Source organism: Mandrillus leucophaeus, unplaced genomic scaffold, assembly GCF_000951045.1.
Source record: "Mandrillus leucophaeus isolate KB7577 unplaced genomic scaffold, Mleu.le_1.0 Scaffold555, whole genome shotgun sequence".
Taxonomy (NCBI): Eukaryota; Metazoa; Chordata; class Mammalia; order Primates; family Cercopithecidae; genus Mandrillus; species Mandrillus leucophaeus.
In genome coordinates, this window is record NW_012105975.1 from 357429 (window position 1) to 376607 (window position 19179).

General features: G+C 45.6%; 1 protein-coding gene across 1 annotated transcript in view; it reads right to left on the reverse strand.

Moving 5' to 3' along the window:
- ARMC9 (armadillo repeat containing 9) overlaps positions 1-19179 on the reverse strand; it is a 218680-nt gene that overhangs the window by 44489 nt on the left and 155012 nt on the right. The window contains exons 20-21 of the mRNA XM_011998077.1: positions 17308-17412; positions 4063-4178 (exon numbers count right to left, since the gene is read on the reverse strand). Coding sequence (XP_011853467.1) covers positions 4063-4178; positions 17308-17412 — 221 coding nt within the window. The remainder of the gene's footprint in view (positions 1-4062; positions 4179-17307; positions 17413-19179) is intronic.

Below are 19179 nucleotides of genomic sequence, written 5' to 3' on the forward strand. Positions count from 1 at the left end.
CTGTGAATGGTGCTGCAGCAAGCATGGGGTGCAGAGCTAGCTTTGATACATGGACTTCCTTTCTGTTGGGTATATATCCAGCAGCAGGACTGCTGGATCATGTGGTATAGCTCTATTTTTAGTTATTTGAGGAATCTCCAAACTCTTCTCTAGAGTGGTTGTGCTAATTTACATGCTTACAAACAGTGTATGAGGATTCCCTTTTCTCCACATTCTTGTCAACATTTGTTATTGCCTGACTTTTGGAGATACGCCGTTTTAACTGGGGTGACAGGGTATCTCAGTGTAGTTTTGATTGGCATCTCTGATGATCAGTGATGCTGAGCACCCTTTCATAAGCCCGTCTGTCATCTGTATGTCTTCTTTTGAGAAATGTCTATTCAAATCTTTTGCCCATTTTTAAATCCAACTATTAGACTTTTTCCTAAAGAGTTATTTGAGCTCCTTTTTAAGTCTGATTACTAATCCTTTGTCAGATGGGTAGTTTGCAAACATTTTCTCCCATTCTGTGGCCTGTGTCTTCACTTGGTTGGTTGTTTCCTTTGCTATAGAAGCTTTTTAACTTGATGTGATCCCATTTGTTCATTTTGGCTTTGGTTGCCTGTGCTTCTCGGGTATTACTCAACAAATGTTTGCCCAGAACAAGGTCCTGGAGATATTCCCCAATGTTTTCCTGTAGTTGTTTCATAATTTGCAGTCTTACCACAACCTTAGTGACTGAAAACAACAAAAACAAAAAACTTATCTCACAATTATGGAGGTCAAGAGTTTACAATGGGTCAACAGGGGCGCATTGTTTCTGGAGTCTCTAGGAGAGAATTTATTTCTTTGCCTTTTCCAGTTTCTCCAGGGTGTCTGCATTCCTCGGTTCACGGCCTTGCGTCACTCAGACTTCTGACACAGTTGTCACATCTCCTTTTGTTTCTGACACTCCTACTTCCCTTCAGTAAGGCCCCTTGTGATTACATTGGGCCCACCCAGATTATCCAGAATCATCTATCTCTAGATCCTTAACTTGATCACATCAGCAAAGTCCTTTTTGCCATGTAACGTCATTTAGTCACAGGTTGTGGGGATTGGGATGTGGACATCTTTGAGGGACCATTATTCTGTCTTAACATATAAAATTAATATGATGTAATGCTGCGCAGTGACTTAACATTGCAAAGATTTCAGTTATCTCCAAAACATTACATAAATTTAATGTGACACTAATCAAAATCCTAAAAGGATTTTTTAAGGAAGTTGCCAGACTTATTTTTAAATGCTTATGGAAAAATAAAGGTCTCTACATAGTTAAATCCACTCTGAAAGAGAAGGCGGAAGGCAGGCGGGGAGAGGGGCTTATCCTATGCGATATTTAGATATGCTAAGAACCTTTGCAATAAATACTGGTGTGGCAACAGGCAACTGGACAATGTGCCAAGATAGAGAGCTAGGGTAATTGGAGGGGATACAGAATTAAAGTGGCACCTTGAATCAGTGGAGAAATAATGAGCTGTTCATAGGTGGTGTAGAGAAGAGTGCCCTCTACCTGGAGAAAAACAAGCCAGGATGCCTATCTTACATCACATATAGTGGTCTGTAGAGGATGATGTCCAAGACCCCCAGCATTCAAACGTTTTTAGAGGAGAGCTCCAGGTGCAAAGGCAGAACTACAAATCTTGCACGCCAGCATCGTGTAGCTGTCCAGAGTACCCATGCGCTGGGGGGAGTGCCCACTGCGTTCCACTGACCAGCCCTTTGCCTGCCACACAGCTTGGTCTGTGTGCTGCTGAGGGCAGGGAGTCACATCTTACTGATTTCTGCAGCTCCAGCCATGAGGACACCATATGGCAGAGAAGTGATAAAAATGTTTGTTGAGACCTGATGGGGAAGCTGGTGACGGGGTGACTGCATCATTACTGTGGGCAGGTCCGTGGTTTCAGGAAAACGAGCTGCCCTCATTACCTGGCAGCTTGCCACAGTCAAAGATCTCGATAGGACCACCCCCACATAGCAGGGGAGAGAGAGAGGTGCTCCCAGCATGGAAAACGTCCTCGAATTTCTCTACAAAGAAGAACACCTGACCCAAGAATTAACTGTGCCCACTGGTTAGCCCCACATTTATGAGATTCCCTGTTCTTATCTCTGATTAAAATAGCCTTGTGTCATTGTTGTCGCTCAGGAAAGCAGGGTTTTAATTATTTTAAAACATAATTGAAAAATACTTTTAAGACAATGGTTCAGTGTCCTCTTTCCTGTGTCAAGCAAGGGGAATTTCATTAGTTCCTGTTACTACTTCCATTGAAAAAGGTATTATATTCATCAACTAGTTTACTAGTAATTGGTAACTGGCTATATTCTGGATGAAAACCAAATGACCCAAAACCGCTCAGAGGTAAAGGACATTTAGGGGACAACTAAGGAATACTGATAATACTATATCCATATTATTAATGTTAAATTTCTTAGCTGTGATAATGGGATTATGTGCAAAAGTCTGCAATCTTCTCTCAGATAGTTCAGCAAAAAATGTATATGCTTGTAAATTATGTATTATACACATAGAAAGAGAGCGAGAGAGAGAGAGAGGGCACACAAATGTTAATTGGAAGCCCTTCAGTGTAATATTCTTTTTTTTTTTTTTTTGAGATGGAGTCTTGCTGTGTCACCCAGGCTGGAGTGCAGTGGCCGGATCTCAGCTCACTGCAAGCTCCGCCTCCTGGGTTCACGCCATTCTCCTGCCTCAGACTCCCAAGTAGCTGGGACTACAGGCGCCCGCCACCACACTGGGCTAATTTTTTGTATTTTTTAGTACAGCGAGGGTTTCACCGTGTTAGCCAGGATGGTCTTGATCTCCCGACCTCATGATCTGCCCACCTCGGCCTCCCAAAGCGCCAGGATTACAGGCGTGAGCCACCGTGCCTGGCCATCTTCAGTGTAATATTCTTTCAACTTCTCTGTAGGTTAAAAACACTGATTGTAAGGTTAAGAGAGAAAAGGGCATGATACTAGTTTATATATCAGTAACTAAAAATAAAAACCTAGAAATATAAGCATATCATACCTAATTATGAAATCAAACCAAACAGATCTCAGAGCACTCATCTATGGCACGGGCCCTGAAATACTTATAGGACAAATCCTGATGGGCAACAGAACTCATCAAGGAGCTGGGTCTGTCTTGCCTGGTGTCCCTCGTGTCTGTGGCAGCACAGAGCTCCATGAGGGCAGGCATTTCTGAGTTTTGTTGCTCAGTTCCCAGTGCCTGGTTGTTCATTACAAAATGACAACAGAGTAAGACTGGAAAAAATAAAGTGCCCAGTTTCAGGGGATAACTAAGTACAACACGGTCTATTCTTTTAAAGTATTACATTATTTGTTGAATGAATATATGGAGGTTTTTAGCCTGCTCTCTGTAATATTTGGCTGTAATATTCTCTCTAGACAGGAAAAGAGAGGCCACCCAGACCGCAGAAGTGGCTCCTCTGCTGCCCACTGGACTGTCTGATCTGGGGCTCCTTAGCCCACAAGGGGTCTAGGCCCCAGGGAGACCAGAGGCTCTACGTAACGAGACTAAAATTTTATTTATATAAATGGGGCATGAGCAAGGCTATGGAAAATGAATAAGGCTCGGCAGCTAAAACAGCATCCAGTTGTTCCAAAGAGTCATCTAAAATAAATTGATGTCGAGTCTTAAACTGTAACATTCCAATGCCAACGAAGGGCTTGGTGCTACGGCGAGAGGCCACAGAAAAGCACGACAGGAGTCCTTCTGGAGACAGCCCGGCTCCTTTCAGGTCCCTTCTTTTGAAATTACTCTGGCCAACATTTGTCTTCTGAAGTGGCCCTGGAGATCCTGTAATCCAACCACTTCTCTTTCTGGAATAAAAAAAATCCTGGGGGAAGGGAGAAGGACTCAACCTCTTTCCCCCCAAAAATCCCCCCAAAATAAAGAGATAAATGCTTTTCAAAATGAATCCTTTATTTTGAATTTTAAAAATACATACATCTTACACTGTAGCGAATCAAAACAAAGCCTAAGAAAGTCAATTCCTGCTTCCTTTAGCCCTGACTTACACTGGGTACCCGTTTCTGTGGCCGCCGGGGGTGACGGGCCTTTGCAGGGGCTCATCCCCGCTCCACTGCACATTGGCCAGCCCCTTCCGCCTTGTCTTCCCCGTGTTGGTCATGATCTGGTGGAAGGAAAGAGAAAAAAGGGCTAGAGGAATAGCTACTGGAGAGCTGACCTAGAAGTCAAACAGAATACACGGAATAAACTACTCTATAATGATAAGGAGCTTTGCAAATAAATGAGGAAGGATCACGTCACAAATTATTCAAGTAAACAGAAATTGCGGAGAAAAACCCTTTTTCTGCTAACAGATTTCCGTATCATACCAGTTAGCAGTATAAATTAAAACAAGGACAAACCGTAGGAAAAGGAAGAAAGCGGTTGACTACTGTAACTCATCACATCTCCGAAATGAGAAGGGAAAAAAATGAGACGGGAAAAATGAGAAGGGAAAAAAATGTAAAAATGAGAAGGGAAAAAAAGACGGACATTTGATTTCATAAAAATACGAACATTTCCACATGCGCAGTATGTCAAAAATAAACCAAATCAACAGGAAAACAACAAACTGGGAAGAAGTGTCTGAAGCAAGTTTAACAGATTAAAGGTGAACATTTTCATAGCTAAGGAGCTCCCACAAATCAGTAAGTAAAACACGAAACTGATAATTGGGCAAAGAATTCAAACCACCGTGTCACAAAATAGAAAGTATTACCAGTAAGTAGAAGAAACAAAAAAGACCCACTTTACTAGAAATTAGAAATTAGAACTTTACAAAAAAGGTAGCAGTCTTCAACTATTATAAGAATGACAGAAAAATGATCCCGTCCACTGCTCCCAACAGTTTAAAACACTAGTTTAAGGAATTAACACTAATTAGTGAGATTAAAATTTGAGACAACTCTTAGAAAGCAATTTGGCATTTGATCAAGAGTTGTAAAAATGTTCACACATCCTTGAGTGTCAATACTAGTGAATGAATCCAAACCTTGGAAAGTGTAAGATAAACAAGGTTGTTCATTATAAAATTATTAAAGAGTAAAACTGAAGCAATCTAGTATCTAGTAACAGGGGAATAAATAAGTAAAATATGGCATATTCACTTGATATATCATATAGCTATGTACAATGATAAAGAACAGGTTATGGAGAACTATGTTTATTTAAAACATTAAATAAAAATCAGGTTATAACAATGTACATAAATAATGCTTTTTTTTTTTTCCCTTGAGACAAGGTCTTGCTATGTTGCCCAGGCTGGAGTGCAGTGATCTTCCTGCCTTAGCCTCCCTAGTAGATGGGATTACAAGTGCATGCCACTGTGTCCACCTAAACAATGCTTTCAATTATGCTAAAAGTGCACAGAAAGACTGGAAAGAAATGAACCTTCACATGATTAGGGTGGCTACATAGGACAGTAGAACTAAGAATATTTTTTTCTGCCACAATTTTTTGTACTATGGTTACTATCATGTTCATACTTAAGAAAAATTGTTTAAAAAGGAAATCACTATAAAACTAGTGAAATGTGAATGAAGTCTGTGGATGATAGCAATGTCAACTTCCTGGTTTTGCTATTATGCTATAAATTACATAAGATAATAGCACCAGGGGAAATTATGTGAAGGGTGCATGGGAACTGTCTGTGTTACTTTTGCAACTTCCTATGAATCTATAATTATTTCAAAACAAAAAGTAAAACAAAAACAAAAAAACCAAACTTCTTCAACATTGGAATTTCATCTTTGATTTCTTGATTTCTGCTGAAAATTCCTTTGGGTTTATCTAGTATCTTAGGTAGGGAGAGGAAGAGAAAAAGGGCCAGTGTCTATGGGATTCAGTGAGCCTCACCTGGACCCTGGGACAGGTCTCAGCCAGGGAAGTGACAGGCGGGGTCAAAACCTGCCCTGGGCTGGGCACGGTGGCTCACGCTTGTAATCCCAGCACTTTGGAAGGCCAAGGCGGGTGGATCACCTGAGGTTGGGAGTTCGAGATCAGCCTGACTAACATGGAGAAATCCCATCTCTACTAAAAATACAAAAACAGCTAGGCGTGGTGGTGCATGCCTGTAATCCCAGCGACTCAGGAGGCTGAGGCAGGAGAATCGCTTGAACCCGGGAGGTGGAGGTTGCAGTGAGCCGAGATCGCACCATTGTAATCCAGCCTGGGCAAAAAGAGCATCTCAAAAAACAAAACAAAAACAAAAACAAAAACAACCTGCCCTGACTAGGAGGTGGGGAGGGATGGAAAGGAAAGTGAAAGGGAAAAAGCCTGGGAGAGTGAGAAAGTGGGAGGTGCTCACCCTGTTGGGGAAAGTGGAATGTAACTAAGCCATGTAAATAAAAACTAAAATGCAGTTGCGTTGCCTTTTCTGTCTCTAGAGAAATCTACCAAGGCAGGATATTTCCACTGCAACCACTTAACACTGCTGTCTGCTTCCACTGTGACTTCCCCATCCATCCCACTTCCCCGATCCAGGATCCAGGGTCGGTTCTACACGCTCTCATCACAGTGCTCCACGGTGGCTCTTGCCTTCTCTGTTTCCTGTCCCTCAAGACAGAGGACCCCTGAGCCCTCCCACAGAGAAACACGAAGAAGGCAACTGGAAAAGGGGAAACAGTCAATGTGTGGGTTTTCTCGAGTCTGTGACTAGTCCTCTGTCTCCACTTCCCCAGTGTCACAGTCATCTGAGCTTGCTCCTCCCAATGTCTTCCTAGAAATGACAGAAGATGTCACGTATTCGAGAATATTTTAGACTGCCAGTTATTTCATCTCCTTAAAACTACAGAAAGAAACCTGGAAAATAATTTAAAGTGGGTGGCATTTTTCCTTTCCCGTGGATGGGGAAACTGTATCTGGCCTGTGGGCCAGCACTGCCTGGTCTGTTGCAAAAATGCCTAAGAAAGGCCCTCAGTGGAGCGGCTTCAGTGTGCAGGGCCCAGCAGCGCAGCCACTTCCCAGCCTGTTCTTGCTGGCCTAGACTTCCCCTTCCCTTGCTTGCAGTGTGAGCCACCCAGTCTACTCTTGGGCGTCTCAGTTGCAAAGAAGACTTTGTGGGCTGAAGGATCTTAGAGGGTATCTTGCCCAACAACCTGCTGAGACAGAGCTGTTTATACTGAGTTCCACAGAAATGCTTTGGGGTCTGGGGAGAGAGGAGAGCAAGGGTTCCTGACATCCACCTGTACTCATCCAGAGGACGCGGCTTTCATCAGCGTTATGGATGGAGATTTTATTTGAAAGAAGGTTCTGCTACTATAAAAAGGAGCGTATTTAAGCACAATAAAAAAAGATAGCATATTATTTAGCTGAATGCAATTTATTCAGTAGTAAAAGTTGGTCAACATGTCAATTTAGGTAAAAAAAAATTTCTCATTTATTGGTTTTGAGTACTTGTGAATCACTTAAAGATATTATAAAGCAGTATAAATTTCTGTAAAAAATACAGGATACAGGTACACTCTATCTATCTATCATCTATATCTACCTATCTCTGTACTCACAGAAAATAATCTGAAAGGGGAGGCAGACACTGTTAGCAGTCTACACAATATTCACCCTCTCCTTCCTGACCAACAGAACTGATTTTGTCAGCACAGCAATGTGTCTATTTAAAAATACCTCCCAGACTCCCTTGCAGCTAGGAGCCATAGGACCCAGTTTTGACCAGTTAGTAAGTGGAGGTCACCAAGTGGAGCTTCAGGAAAACACTATAGGGGGCAGATTTGGCTGACCTGCACATTTGGCCTTCTTCCTGAGTTTATCACAGATTTGTGCCAGGACATGTACCTATCATATGATCAAGAGGCAACAGGCATGTGAATGAAGATATCAAGGCAGAGTTACCACAGAACTCATGAAACTTCATGTGTCACATGGTCATTTTATGTGTGTGTGGGTTTTTTTTGAGACAAGGTCTTGCTCTGTCACTCAAGCTGGAGTGCAGTGGTGTAATCACAGTTCACTGAAGCCTTGAACTCCTAGGCTCAAGTGATCTTCCTGCCTCAGACTCCCAAGTAGCTGGGACTACAGGCGTGTGCCACCATAGCTAATTAATTAATTTGTAGAGATAGGCCTTCCTATGTTGCTCAGGCTGGTCTTGATCTCCTGGCCTCAAGTGATCCTCATCCCTCAGCCTCCCAAAGCACTAGGATTACACACATGAGCCACCATGCCCAGCCTACATTTGTTTTTGTTTTTGAGACAGAGTGTTGCTCTGTCGCCCTGGCTGTAGTACAGTGGCACAATCTCGGCTCACTGCAACCTCTGTCTCTGAGGTTCAAGCAATTCTCCTTCCTCAGCCTCCTGAGTAGCTGGGACTACAGGCATGTGCTACCATGCCTGGCTCAGTTTTGTATTTTTAGTAGAGATGGGGTTTCACCATGCTGGCCAGGCTGGTCTTGAACTCCTGACCTCAGGTGATCCACCTGTCTCAGCCTCCCAGAGTGCTGGGATTACAGGTGTGAGCCACTGTGCCCGGCCTTAATTTAGATTTAGTGGGAAAAATTTCCAAGATTCACAGTACCTTCCACGCGTAGTCAAAAGACTGCTATCTGCCCTGGTGTAGAAATGGCCTCTAGTAATTCTCTATGTTGTTAGAGTATTTGTGAATAATCAGTGTGCAAGAAAATGTCAAATGCCCCCCATTACAGTTAAGCGGTGGCAGAATATGCCATTCCAAAATATGTCACTTTGGCTTAGGATTATTTTGCGGTAAAGGCACTTGATACAAGAAGGACATCCTAATCTTCCTCTTTTCTTCCTGAAAACAAGAGATAAAAACTCGCATGTGAAAGATGCTTTCCGGGCACCAAGAGAAAAAAACCACATGTTGTCAGAGCTAAGAGAATTCTGTACAAACAGACCTGGGTAACATGATTCTTATCTTCCTTTAGCCTCCTCACATAATTTGGTAACTTTTCTACAATTGCCCCTCTTTGTTCAACCTAGTTTAAAAGCATTTAGGTTCTGCCAGTTCTTTTCCCTTTCATTTCCTTAGGAGGGCTTCCACGTCACATAAAACTTATAGAAATGTATGTGCTTTTCTCCTGTGAATCTGTTTTACATCAATTTGATTCTCAGGCCCAGTCAAAAATCCTAGGGAATAAAGGTAAAACTTTGCCTCCCCGTAGAGTGTTTCGCTTTTGTTGTTGTTGAGATGGAGTTTCACTCTTGTCACCCAGGCTGGAGTGCAGTGTTGCGATTTTGACCCATTGCAACCTCTGCCTCCTGGGTTCAAGCGATTACTCCTGCCTCAGCCTCCTAAGTAGCTGGGATTACAGGCATGTGCAACCACGCCCAACTAATTTTTGTATTTTTAGGAGAGATAGGATTTCACTGTGTTGGCCGGGCTGGTCTTGAACTCCTGACCTCAGGTGAGCCACCCACCTCGGCCTCCCAAGGTGCTGGGATTACAGGCGTGAGCCGCTGCGCCCAGCCTAGTGTTTTTATGGAAGAAACTTGAGGATGGTTTTCTCAAATTTAATAACAAAACGGTCACGCACAGTGGCTTACGCCTGTTATCCCAGCACTTTGGGAGGCTGAGGCAGGAGGATCGTCACTCAGGAGTTTGAGGCAGCAGTGAGCTATGACTGCACCACTGTACTCCAGCCTGGGTGACAGAGTGACATCATATCTCTAAAACAAAACAAAACGAAACAAAAATTTACATAAACATTTTCTATTATTTTTAAATTATTTTCCACAGGTGTTGATTTAAAATTTTGTCTTGCTCTGTCGCCCAGAGCTAGAGTGCAATGGTGCCATCTCGGCTCACTGCAACCTGTGCCTCCCAGGTTCAGGCAATTTTCCTGCCTCAGCCTCCCAAGTAGCTGGGATTACAGGTGCACACCACCATGCCCGGTTAATTTTTGTATTTTTAGTAGAGACGGGGTTTCACCATGTTGTCAAGGCTGGTCTGGAACTCCTGACCTTGTGATCTGCCTGCCTTAGCCTTCCAAAGTGCTGGGATTACAGGCGTGAGCCACCACGCCCAGCCTATACATGTAATTTTTTAAGTAAAAAGATTTACAGGGCATTACCAAGAACTAAATGTGAGGCCAAAGCAAAGTTTTTTAATCAATCAATATTAAGAAAATTTGATCAAATATGTTACAGGAAAGGCCGACTAATCTTTTTTTCTTTCTCGGTAGAAAACATCAAAAACATCGTCGTATATGTAGACAAAAACATTACATTTTTATGTTTATGCTTGTAAAACATTACCAATTTGCCATATACAGAAGCAATCAAAGGGCATAAAACAAAAGATATATGAAGAAAAACTATGAGGTGTTTGCCAAGCAGCTAGTTAATATAAACATTATTTTTCTAGATTTTACAATGTTTGTGTTATCTCTCAATTTTTAAAATTTGAATTTGTACTTGGGGGGCTAAGGTGGGAAGATCGCTTAAGCCCAGGAGGTTGAAGCCACAGTGAGCCATGTTTGCTCCACCACATTCCAGCCTGTATGACAGAGTGAGACACTGTCGCAAACAAACAAACAGACAAACAAAAAAAACTGAATTGGGGCCAGGTGAGGTGGCTCACACCTGTAATCCCAACACTTTGGGAGGTTGAGGCGGGCGGATCACTTGAGGCCAGGAGTTCGAGACCAGCCTGGCCAACACGGTGAAACCCCGTCTCTACTAATAATACCAAAATTAGCCAGGTGTAGTGGCACATATGCCTGTTGTTGTAGCTTCTTGGGAGGCTGAGGCATGAGAATTGCATGAACCTGGGAGGTGGAGGCTGCAGTAAGCCGAGATTGCGCCACTGCATTCCAGCCCAGGCAATAGAGCAAGACTGTCTCAAAAAAAAAAAAAAAAAAAAAGTGAATTTCACTATGATTTATTTTATAATTCTCATTCCACATAAGCACTCTTTTGTTTTTTGGACAAAGTCTGGCTCTGTCGCCTAGGCTGGAGTGCAGTGGCACGATCTTGGCTCACTGCAACCTCCGCCTCCCAGGTTCACACCATTCTCCTGCCTCAGCCTCCTGAGTAGCTGGGACTACAGGTGCTGCCATCATGCCCGGCTAATTTTTTGTATTTTTAGTAGAGACGGGGTTTCACCATGTTCGCCAGGATGGTCTCGATCTCCTGACCTTGTGATCTGCCTGCCTCGGCCTCCCAAAGTGCTGGGATTACAGGTGTGAGCCACCGCGCCCAGCCAAGCACTCATTTTTATATCAGATTTTGTATTCTGTTATTTTAGAGAAGGTCTCCGAAGCCCTTCTAAGCTGCAGGCCTTACAAAGTCTGAATCTGCCCCTCTGACAGGCAGGTAAGAGATGAAAAGAGCCTGGGATCTGACAGCCCCCACACACCAGGATTTTTAGCTGGATTGATAAGGTAGGACTCTCTGCTATTTGCACCTCAGCCCAATCCTAACTGATAAGGAAAGATAACAAGAGATAGTGATTATCTCTGGGTAGGTAGAGTTACCTACCCAGAGATAGGTCTCTATGTTCTGTTTACTTTGACTTTTTAGAATAAGCATACACTGCTTTTGTAATTAGAAAATAAGAAACAAATGGCAAACAAAAAGGATTCAAGATATTTTGGGGTTTGGGATTTTTCCCTGCTTGTTTGGTTGTGTTTTAATGTACAAGAATATAGATATTGAGGCCAGGTGCAGTGGCTCACGAGGTCAGGAGTTCGAGACCAGCCTGACCAACACCGTGAAACCCCGTCTCTACTAAAAATACAAAAATTAGCCAGGCGTGGTGGCGCATGCCTGCAATCCCAGCTACTCAGGAGGCTGAGGCAGGAGAATCCTTGAACCCAGGAGGCGGAGGTTGCAATGAGCCGAGATTGCGCCACTGCACTCCAGCTGGGGCAACAGAGCGAGACTCTGTCTCAAAACAACAACAACAACAACAACAACAAAAAACAATATAGACATTGAGTCAGTTCCAACAAATCCCCTAATAAGCAGAGGCAATGGCTCTTCAACCATTGCAGTCACATGGGGCAGGAATAATTGACTGAAAAGGGATTAGGAAATGCCCCAAAGTGGAGACACATGTGAAAAAAAAAAACCCTAAAAGTAATATTTGGAAATACAGGCCTTTTCTCCTCTAGTTTTGGTTTTTGTTGTGAGCAGAGAGGGGCAGGAGATCTCAAGGTGCGCTGCAAGCCACCTCATGCTTCTGCCCCTCTAGCCACAGCAGGACAGGGGACAGCAGGATTCCAGGGCCCTCTCCTGACTCCAGGTGCTCGCCCAGCCTAGGAGGGCCTCAGTTCTGCACAGTGCCATGCTGCAGAAGACAGGCTGGGGGCGGCTGCATTAACACCCTGAGTTCTGTCCAAATGGCCAAGTCTCCAGGACCCAGACTCCTGCTTCAGAACCACTTCAGGGTAAAATAAAAATGCCCACTCCTGGGGTACTGCCACAGCCTCAGATTCTCTGGAGGTGGGGCCAGGAACCTGCACTTTAACCAGCTCTTTCGGGGATTCTTAGGAAAACTAAATGGATCTGGGTTCTCACTTGATGGAGGGAAAGGAAGTGTCCAAAGGGAGCAATTCGCATTCACAATAGACATTCTCCCAAAACTGAGTCTGTGATGAAAACACAGATCATATAGTAATTACGGATATGTCACACGGGTTGGAGCTCTCTCAACTTGCAAGTACAGAATCCACTCACCTGACAACGGCTAGTGCTGCTGCAAGGCGGCCCGGCTGAGCCGTAAAAGGCAGGTGGGCTCAGGTAACACCTGGAAGCGACTCAGCCTTTCTCAGCCTCAGTGCCCTCCTCTATAAAATGCAGATACTAGTGGAAGATGCCCCGTAAGTTTGCTGGGAGGATTCAGTCAAATGGAGTCGTGTGAAGCAGTCAGCACAGGACTTGGCCCATGGCATGTGCTGAATTAATCTGAGATTTGCCTATTACTGTTAAAGGTCACTTTGAAATAAAAGCAAAAAAAACTGGGATTCCATGATTCTGTCATAAATGTCTATATCCTTTAACTCAGGTGATGGAGCTATTTAAGTCAGAGCATTCTTCTTAGGAAGAATTGTTTTCTCTTTGTATTTGTATTTATTTATTTTTACAATAATTGTTTATTTATTTATTTTTGCACTCTAAGGCTGGAGTGCATGGTGCAATCACAGCTCCCCGCAGCCTCCGTCTCCTGGGCTCAGGTGATCCTCCCACCTCAGCCTCCCAAGTAGCTGGGACTACAGGTGCACGTCACCATACCTGGCTAATTTTTAAAAAAATTTTAGTAAAGACAAGGTTTCCCTACATTGCCCAGGCTGGTCCTGAACTCTAGAGCTCAAGCAATCCTCCCACCTCGTCTCTTAAAGTGTTGGGATCACACGCATCAGCCACCGTGCCCGACCAGAGGCATTGTTGATTACTCAGCGCAGTATGCATGGCACTAAAAATTTCACAAATGCTAGAGGCAGGAGAAGCAGGAGGAAAGTCAGCAGTCTTGAACTCTGACGTTCACAGCCTATGGGAGAACAGCACAGGGCTTCACTAGAATTATGAGTAAGCAACACATCTCACGGGGCCATTGCTACTCCTGCAAGCCTTGGAAGAGTGACCTGTTCTCTGTCACTAGCTTTCTGAGATCGCCGTGCTCTTCAGCATTTTCACAGCCTGTGCTCTGCAGGGCAGAGGAGCTGTGTGGGAGACCTAGAGGGTGGGGACTAGCAGTGTGGCCCTGCAGGGAAGGGGTGGGCTACTGGTCCAGGATCCTGGGAATAGCTTTCTCTCATCCCTGAACACTCTGGCGGATGCTCCAGTCGCACCTCCACCCCTACCCCCAAGCTGCTGGCTGGTTTTTAAATTACTGGCGTGCACCATGATTGGTTCCTGGGATTATGGTCAGGAGGTATAGTGTAGGGCCTAGACTCTATCCTTAACCCAGATTCGGTGGTCTGGGACAGGCCCTCACTCTGCAGGATCACACCTGCCGGCCACTGACCACTCCTAGCTGTTATCTACACCGCTCAGCAAGAGCAGTTTTAGCTGTTTGACGCCTTCTGTAAACTTCTTGAAGGTAACAGCTGTGTCTTAAGTCTCTTCGGCATTCCGCTGTGTTGGGCAGATGGCACAGGTTCAATCAAAGCTTTTGGAATATAATTTTCTGACAGAATGTTTCAAAAAGCCAACATCTTTAGACTCATCTTGACAAATCTGCAATGTACCCAGTACATCAGAACAAGGGGCCTGGATCACGACTTTCAGGCACATATTTTCCAGTGAAATATCTTCTATCTTGGTCAGAGCTCCTCAGCTTGGCACACACACAAAACGCAACAAAAATGTGAATTTACAGGCCTTTCATGTACCACAAGGGCATGGCAAGGTGGGATCCCATCTTCTGAGATCCCCAACCTGGCACACAGAGGCTGGCAGGCTGGCAATGTAGATCACAAGACCGAGTGACAGGGCGGTGGGGGATGCCCCATGAACGGGGGCAGTGCTGGGAGCACGTGTCTGGCCTCAGCGCTTACTGCTCCACATTACATTTTCTAATCAAAATATTCATGAGATCCTATGGTGACCTGGTGGGGTCGGCTGAATGGTGGGCCCCAAAAGCTATGCCCATGTCCTGACCCCTGGAAACTGTGAATGAGTTTACTTGGAAAAAAGACCCTTGTAGATGTAATAAGGACCCTTGAGATGAAGAACTCATCCTCGGTCACCTGGGGGACAAGCGTCCTTACAAAAGACAGAAGAGGGGAACGCCATGTGAAGACAGGCCAGGGACTGGCAGGTCACAGCCACAAGCCAAGGATGGCCTGGGGCTACCAGAAGCTGGAAGAGCAAGAAGGGTCCTCCCACAGGGTCCTTGTGGGGAGCTCAGCCCTAACGATACCTTGATTTTGGATTTCTGCCTTTCAAAACTAAGACAGAATAAATTTCTGCTGCTTTAAGTCTGCAGTTAAAGGTGCTTTGTTACTGCAGCCATGGGAAATACCAAATTGTACTGGGTCTTCCCATCTACACAGCGGATTCTGTGTTTCTCAGTACTCACATCTCCACCCACGGCTTCCTTCTAGTAAAAGCGTCATCCATAAACATTTAGGAGGTTTAGGAACCGCTTATCATGGTAAGATGGTATCATTTCCAGATGCCATTACACCGGGGTTACTGACTGATTTGAAAGCTCTGTGCCTTTGCGCCTCACCAATCTGCATGATTAAACTAGCAGTCTCACCACGTTCTGCACCTTGCTTTTTTGTTGTTGTTGAAATGTTTACCATATCAACAGAAGATCTCCCCCATGGCATTTCACTGGGGAGAGGTCCTCTAAATTATTAACTGAGCACTGTATTCAAGCTTCTGTCTGACCTGGCTGCAAATGGACATCCTTGCTCACGTTTACCTGCCTGCGTGTCTGCCTGTGCGGCAGTGTGGTCAGGGGTACACGCACCGCGGTCTCAACAGGTATCACCACGCGCCCTCTGAGGAAGCCCCACCAATTTGCCTCCTCTGTTTTCCTCACCGCCTGCCCGTGAAGCAGAAGTGTCTTGCAGATGCTTCTATCCTACCACATGGAGCCGCGTCTCTGACAAAGCCAGCATTCTTCCAAAGGGAGACACAGGCCTAGTCACGCCTTAGGCTTCCATCAACAACTTGGAACCTTGACGGGTGCAATTCTGACTTTTCCTGAGCACCTCCCTGCTCGACCTAATGTAAACAGCTCCACAGCCAATTAGACTCCTTTGATCCTCGAGATGTTCTAAGGAATGGCAGCTACTGGCTCAGCAGCTCCTATCCCTGAAAGGGGTCGCGGTGGTTCCCCGCCCCCCAGACTCCATCAGTCACATCCCTGCCTTCACAGCGTGAAAATATAGTGGATATGTTAGAACATGAGTCAAACCAAGTCACTTCCTTGCTCTCACCTCCAGTGGCGTCCTAGCTCTCGTAGAATAAAATCTAAAACCCTTGCCATGACCTACAAAGCCACATGGTCTGGACTGTGGCTGTCTCTCCAACCTGAAGTCCCACCACCACGCACTGCACTCCAGCTTAGAACTCCTGAAGTTCCACAGGCGATGAGGAAGCCATGAGGGCCAGGTGACCAGGCGGCCCAGTGTTCTGGGGAGGTACCGAGGGTCTGGCTGGGGGGTGGCAATGGGACCTGGCAGGCACTTTCTGCTTCCACCTGCTCCCCTAAAGGCTCAGGCCACCTGCATGCATCGTCTTTCTCCTTCCCAAGACTCTGGCTGTGCCAGTCACTTGTTGAGACACTGGTTCCACTCTTCTTCTCCAACAACAACCTGCTGGCTATGAGGAGACTTTGGGGTCCAAACAACTGACCGAAGCAACCGCCAGCTTCAAAGTTCTAGGAGCCTCTTTTAGTGACTCTTCTACCCTATGTGCTCAGCTGTCCCACACAGGGTTTCAGTCTGAATTGGTCTTGGTTCCCGGCAATTGCTGCTCCCTTCCAGACCCTTACACTCCAGCATCCCACCTGGTCCCCCCCACCTGCTCTCTGAGATATCTGCGGGCCCTGGCACTGCTGTCCTCTCCTGAGGAGTGGCTGCTTCCTCCCGACTCACACCCTGCCTTGTTTAGCTGGTGGGTCGTAAGCCAGTGGTTCTGGAGCTGGCTGAGCATCCAAGCCAATCGGAGCTCTCAGAGGTCAGCTTAAGGCCCCATCCCAGATGGTGACTCCACAGGCCTCTTAGATGCTTGCACTGACCACTGGCTCCATCCTGAAACACCCCTCCCTTCTGTTTCCATGACCTTCTTCAGTTCTCCTGAGGACTCCGTGACTATTCACTTTCTGGCCTTCTTGGGTCCCCTCCTTTCTCCCATCTTGACTGCCGGAATGCCCCTCCTTGCTCATCCCCCACTCTCTCTCCACACTGTGCTTCAGTGGGTAACCTCATGGGCTATGATGGTTTCAGCCAACACCTCTGCGCCAATGACTTCCAAGTCTACCTCAGTATTCCCTTCCAATACAAAAGGCATGCAGAAATTAAAAAGTGGGATGGTAGGCGATTGCTACTGGGGTCAGGCATACCTTGTGATGTTCCAAAGGCCCCTGGCATGTGCCTTTTAGTTATATCTTTCCCCGATCCATATACCTGTCTACTTGTGACAGGCAGCTAGGGCCACAGTGCATTTCAGGGCCACTGAGAGAAGACTGGCTAACATGGACCTTCTCATAAACACAGTATGGTAACAAACCAAACTAAGCCCTCTGTGTCACTGAAAACACGAAATCCATCCACGTCCATCTGGCCTTTCTGTTTCAAGATCCCCACCCTTCGTGTGGCACTTACCCCCAGGTACTCCGTGGTCAGAAGCTTCTCTCCTGAGAGTTCTCCGAGCTGGGGCTGGATCAGTTCGTCTTTGTCCAGATCGGCTTCCATGATGTCATGGTCCTCCTATTTCAGGAGACATGGGATGAATGCCGTGGACACCCTGCCACAAGCTCCCAAGGGGTAGCTCCCCAGAACGTGTAGTTGTCATGAAACAAGAAGGCCTCAGCCAACCACAGCAACTTGAAGGCTTATATTCCAAGGGGGCTCAGGGGTAGTCTGCCTCTGTTCCCAACCTCTCCATGAAGACAAAAGGGACAAGGCCAACCAGCCTCTTCAGGAAGCTGGGAGCCTCCATTGCTTAGGTGTGCGGAGGTTCTAGAAGGCTCTTTAAAGTCTCTCCTAATCACAGTTCTCAGAACTTATCTCTCTGTGAGGTCAAGGCACCATATGAACAGTCAGTCAGTCACTATTAAGCACCTTCATATACACAGGCCTTATGGGGGATCGGAAACTCTAGAATAGGTTTGCTTGTCTCAAGAAAGTTTACAGCCAGTAAGTAACAAGACTCAGCAAAAAGGGCAGCACTGTCCTGCTTCTGGGAAGACAGAGTGGATGTTCCTTTCCATATTCCTCCCACTGCGTACAACCAAAAACACTGGACACTACCTATAAAAGAAACATAAGGTGACCCTGAAAGATGGAGAGAAGAAGGCAGACTGCCTAGGGGCCTTGAGACCCAAGGATGACAGCTGGTGACGTCCCTGGGTTTTCTTTTTTTTTTTGAGATAGGGTCTCACTCTTGTCACCCAGGCTGCAGTGCAGTGGCATGATCACAGGTCATTGCGCCCTTGACCTCCTGGGCTCAAGCAATCCTCCCTTCTCAGCCTCCCAAGTAGCTGGAACTACAGGTGTATACCACCACACCTGGCTAATTTTTGTATTTTTTTGTACAGACGAGGGTTTGCCAGGTTACCCAGGCTGCCTGGGTTTTCTTTTTGTTTCGTATATGCCACATTTGGAGCCCAAGAAACCAACAACCAGAAATGTCAATGTTGAAAACAAAAAAAGTCCCCCAAAGCCTGCTTCCTTTAGCCAAAGGACCAGGACAGGGGAAGGCTGGCATGACAGGAAAATTTTAGGAAATAAACACTGGAGAAAACATGGTAGCTACACTCCCACCTGCGCCAGCAAGGGCCTCAGGAGCCCCAGCTGTACCCTCACCAGGCTGGGCTGCACAGCCCAACACCCCAGGTGGTGATACCAGAGAAGGCTGAGTAGACAGCAGTTTTATCCTTGGTGGGCGGTAAGGAGGCCCCTACCCCACAATGTAAGTGAAGACCAGGTGGGAGCCTAGACTTCTACCCACACTTGGCAGTGACCAGATGCCCCTCACATCCTTCCTGGGGTGGTGTCAGAGGAGCCATGTGGGGCGCAGTGAGTGACGGGGTACTCTTGTCCCTTCTAGGCAGGGAGGCATTAGTGGAGGCGTAGTGGGGATCCAGGACCCCCCATCAACTGGTGTCAACCATGCCAAGCGTGGAACCTGGAATTCTACTCAAACTTGGCAGTAATTAGAAGGAGTCCCTGCAAGGAGTCCCAACAAGGCAAACAAAGCAAATAAAAGCCATACAGATGAGAAAAGGAAGAAAAACGATCCCTATTTGCACTTAATATGACTGTCTGTGTAGAAATAAGGAATCTACAAAGAAACCACATACACACACACAAAAACCCTCCTAGAAGTAACGAGTTCAAAAAGCTCACAGGATATAAGAAAAACATATAAAATCAATTTCTATAAACTAGTAAGGAACACGAACATTGAAATTAAAAATATAATGCCATTTACAATTGCTCAAAAAAAGAGAAATAGGCATAAATCTAACAAAA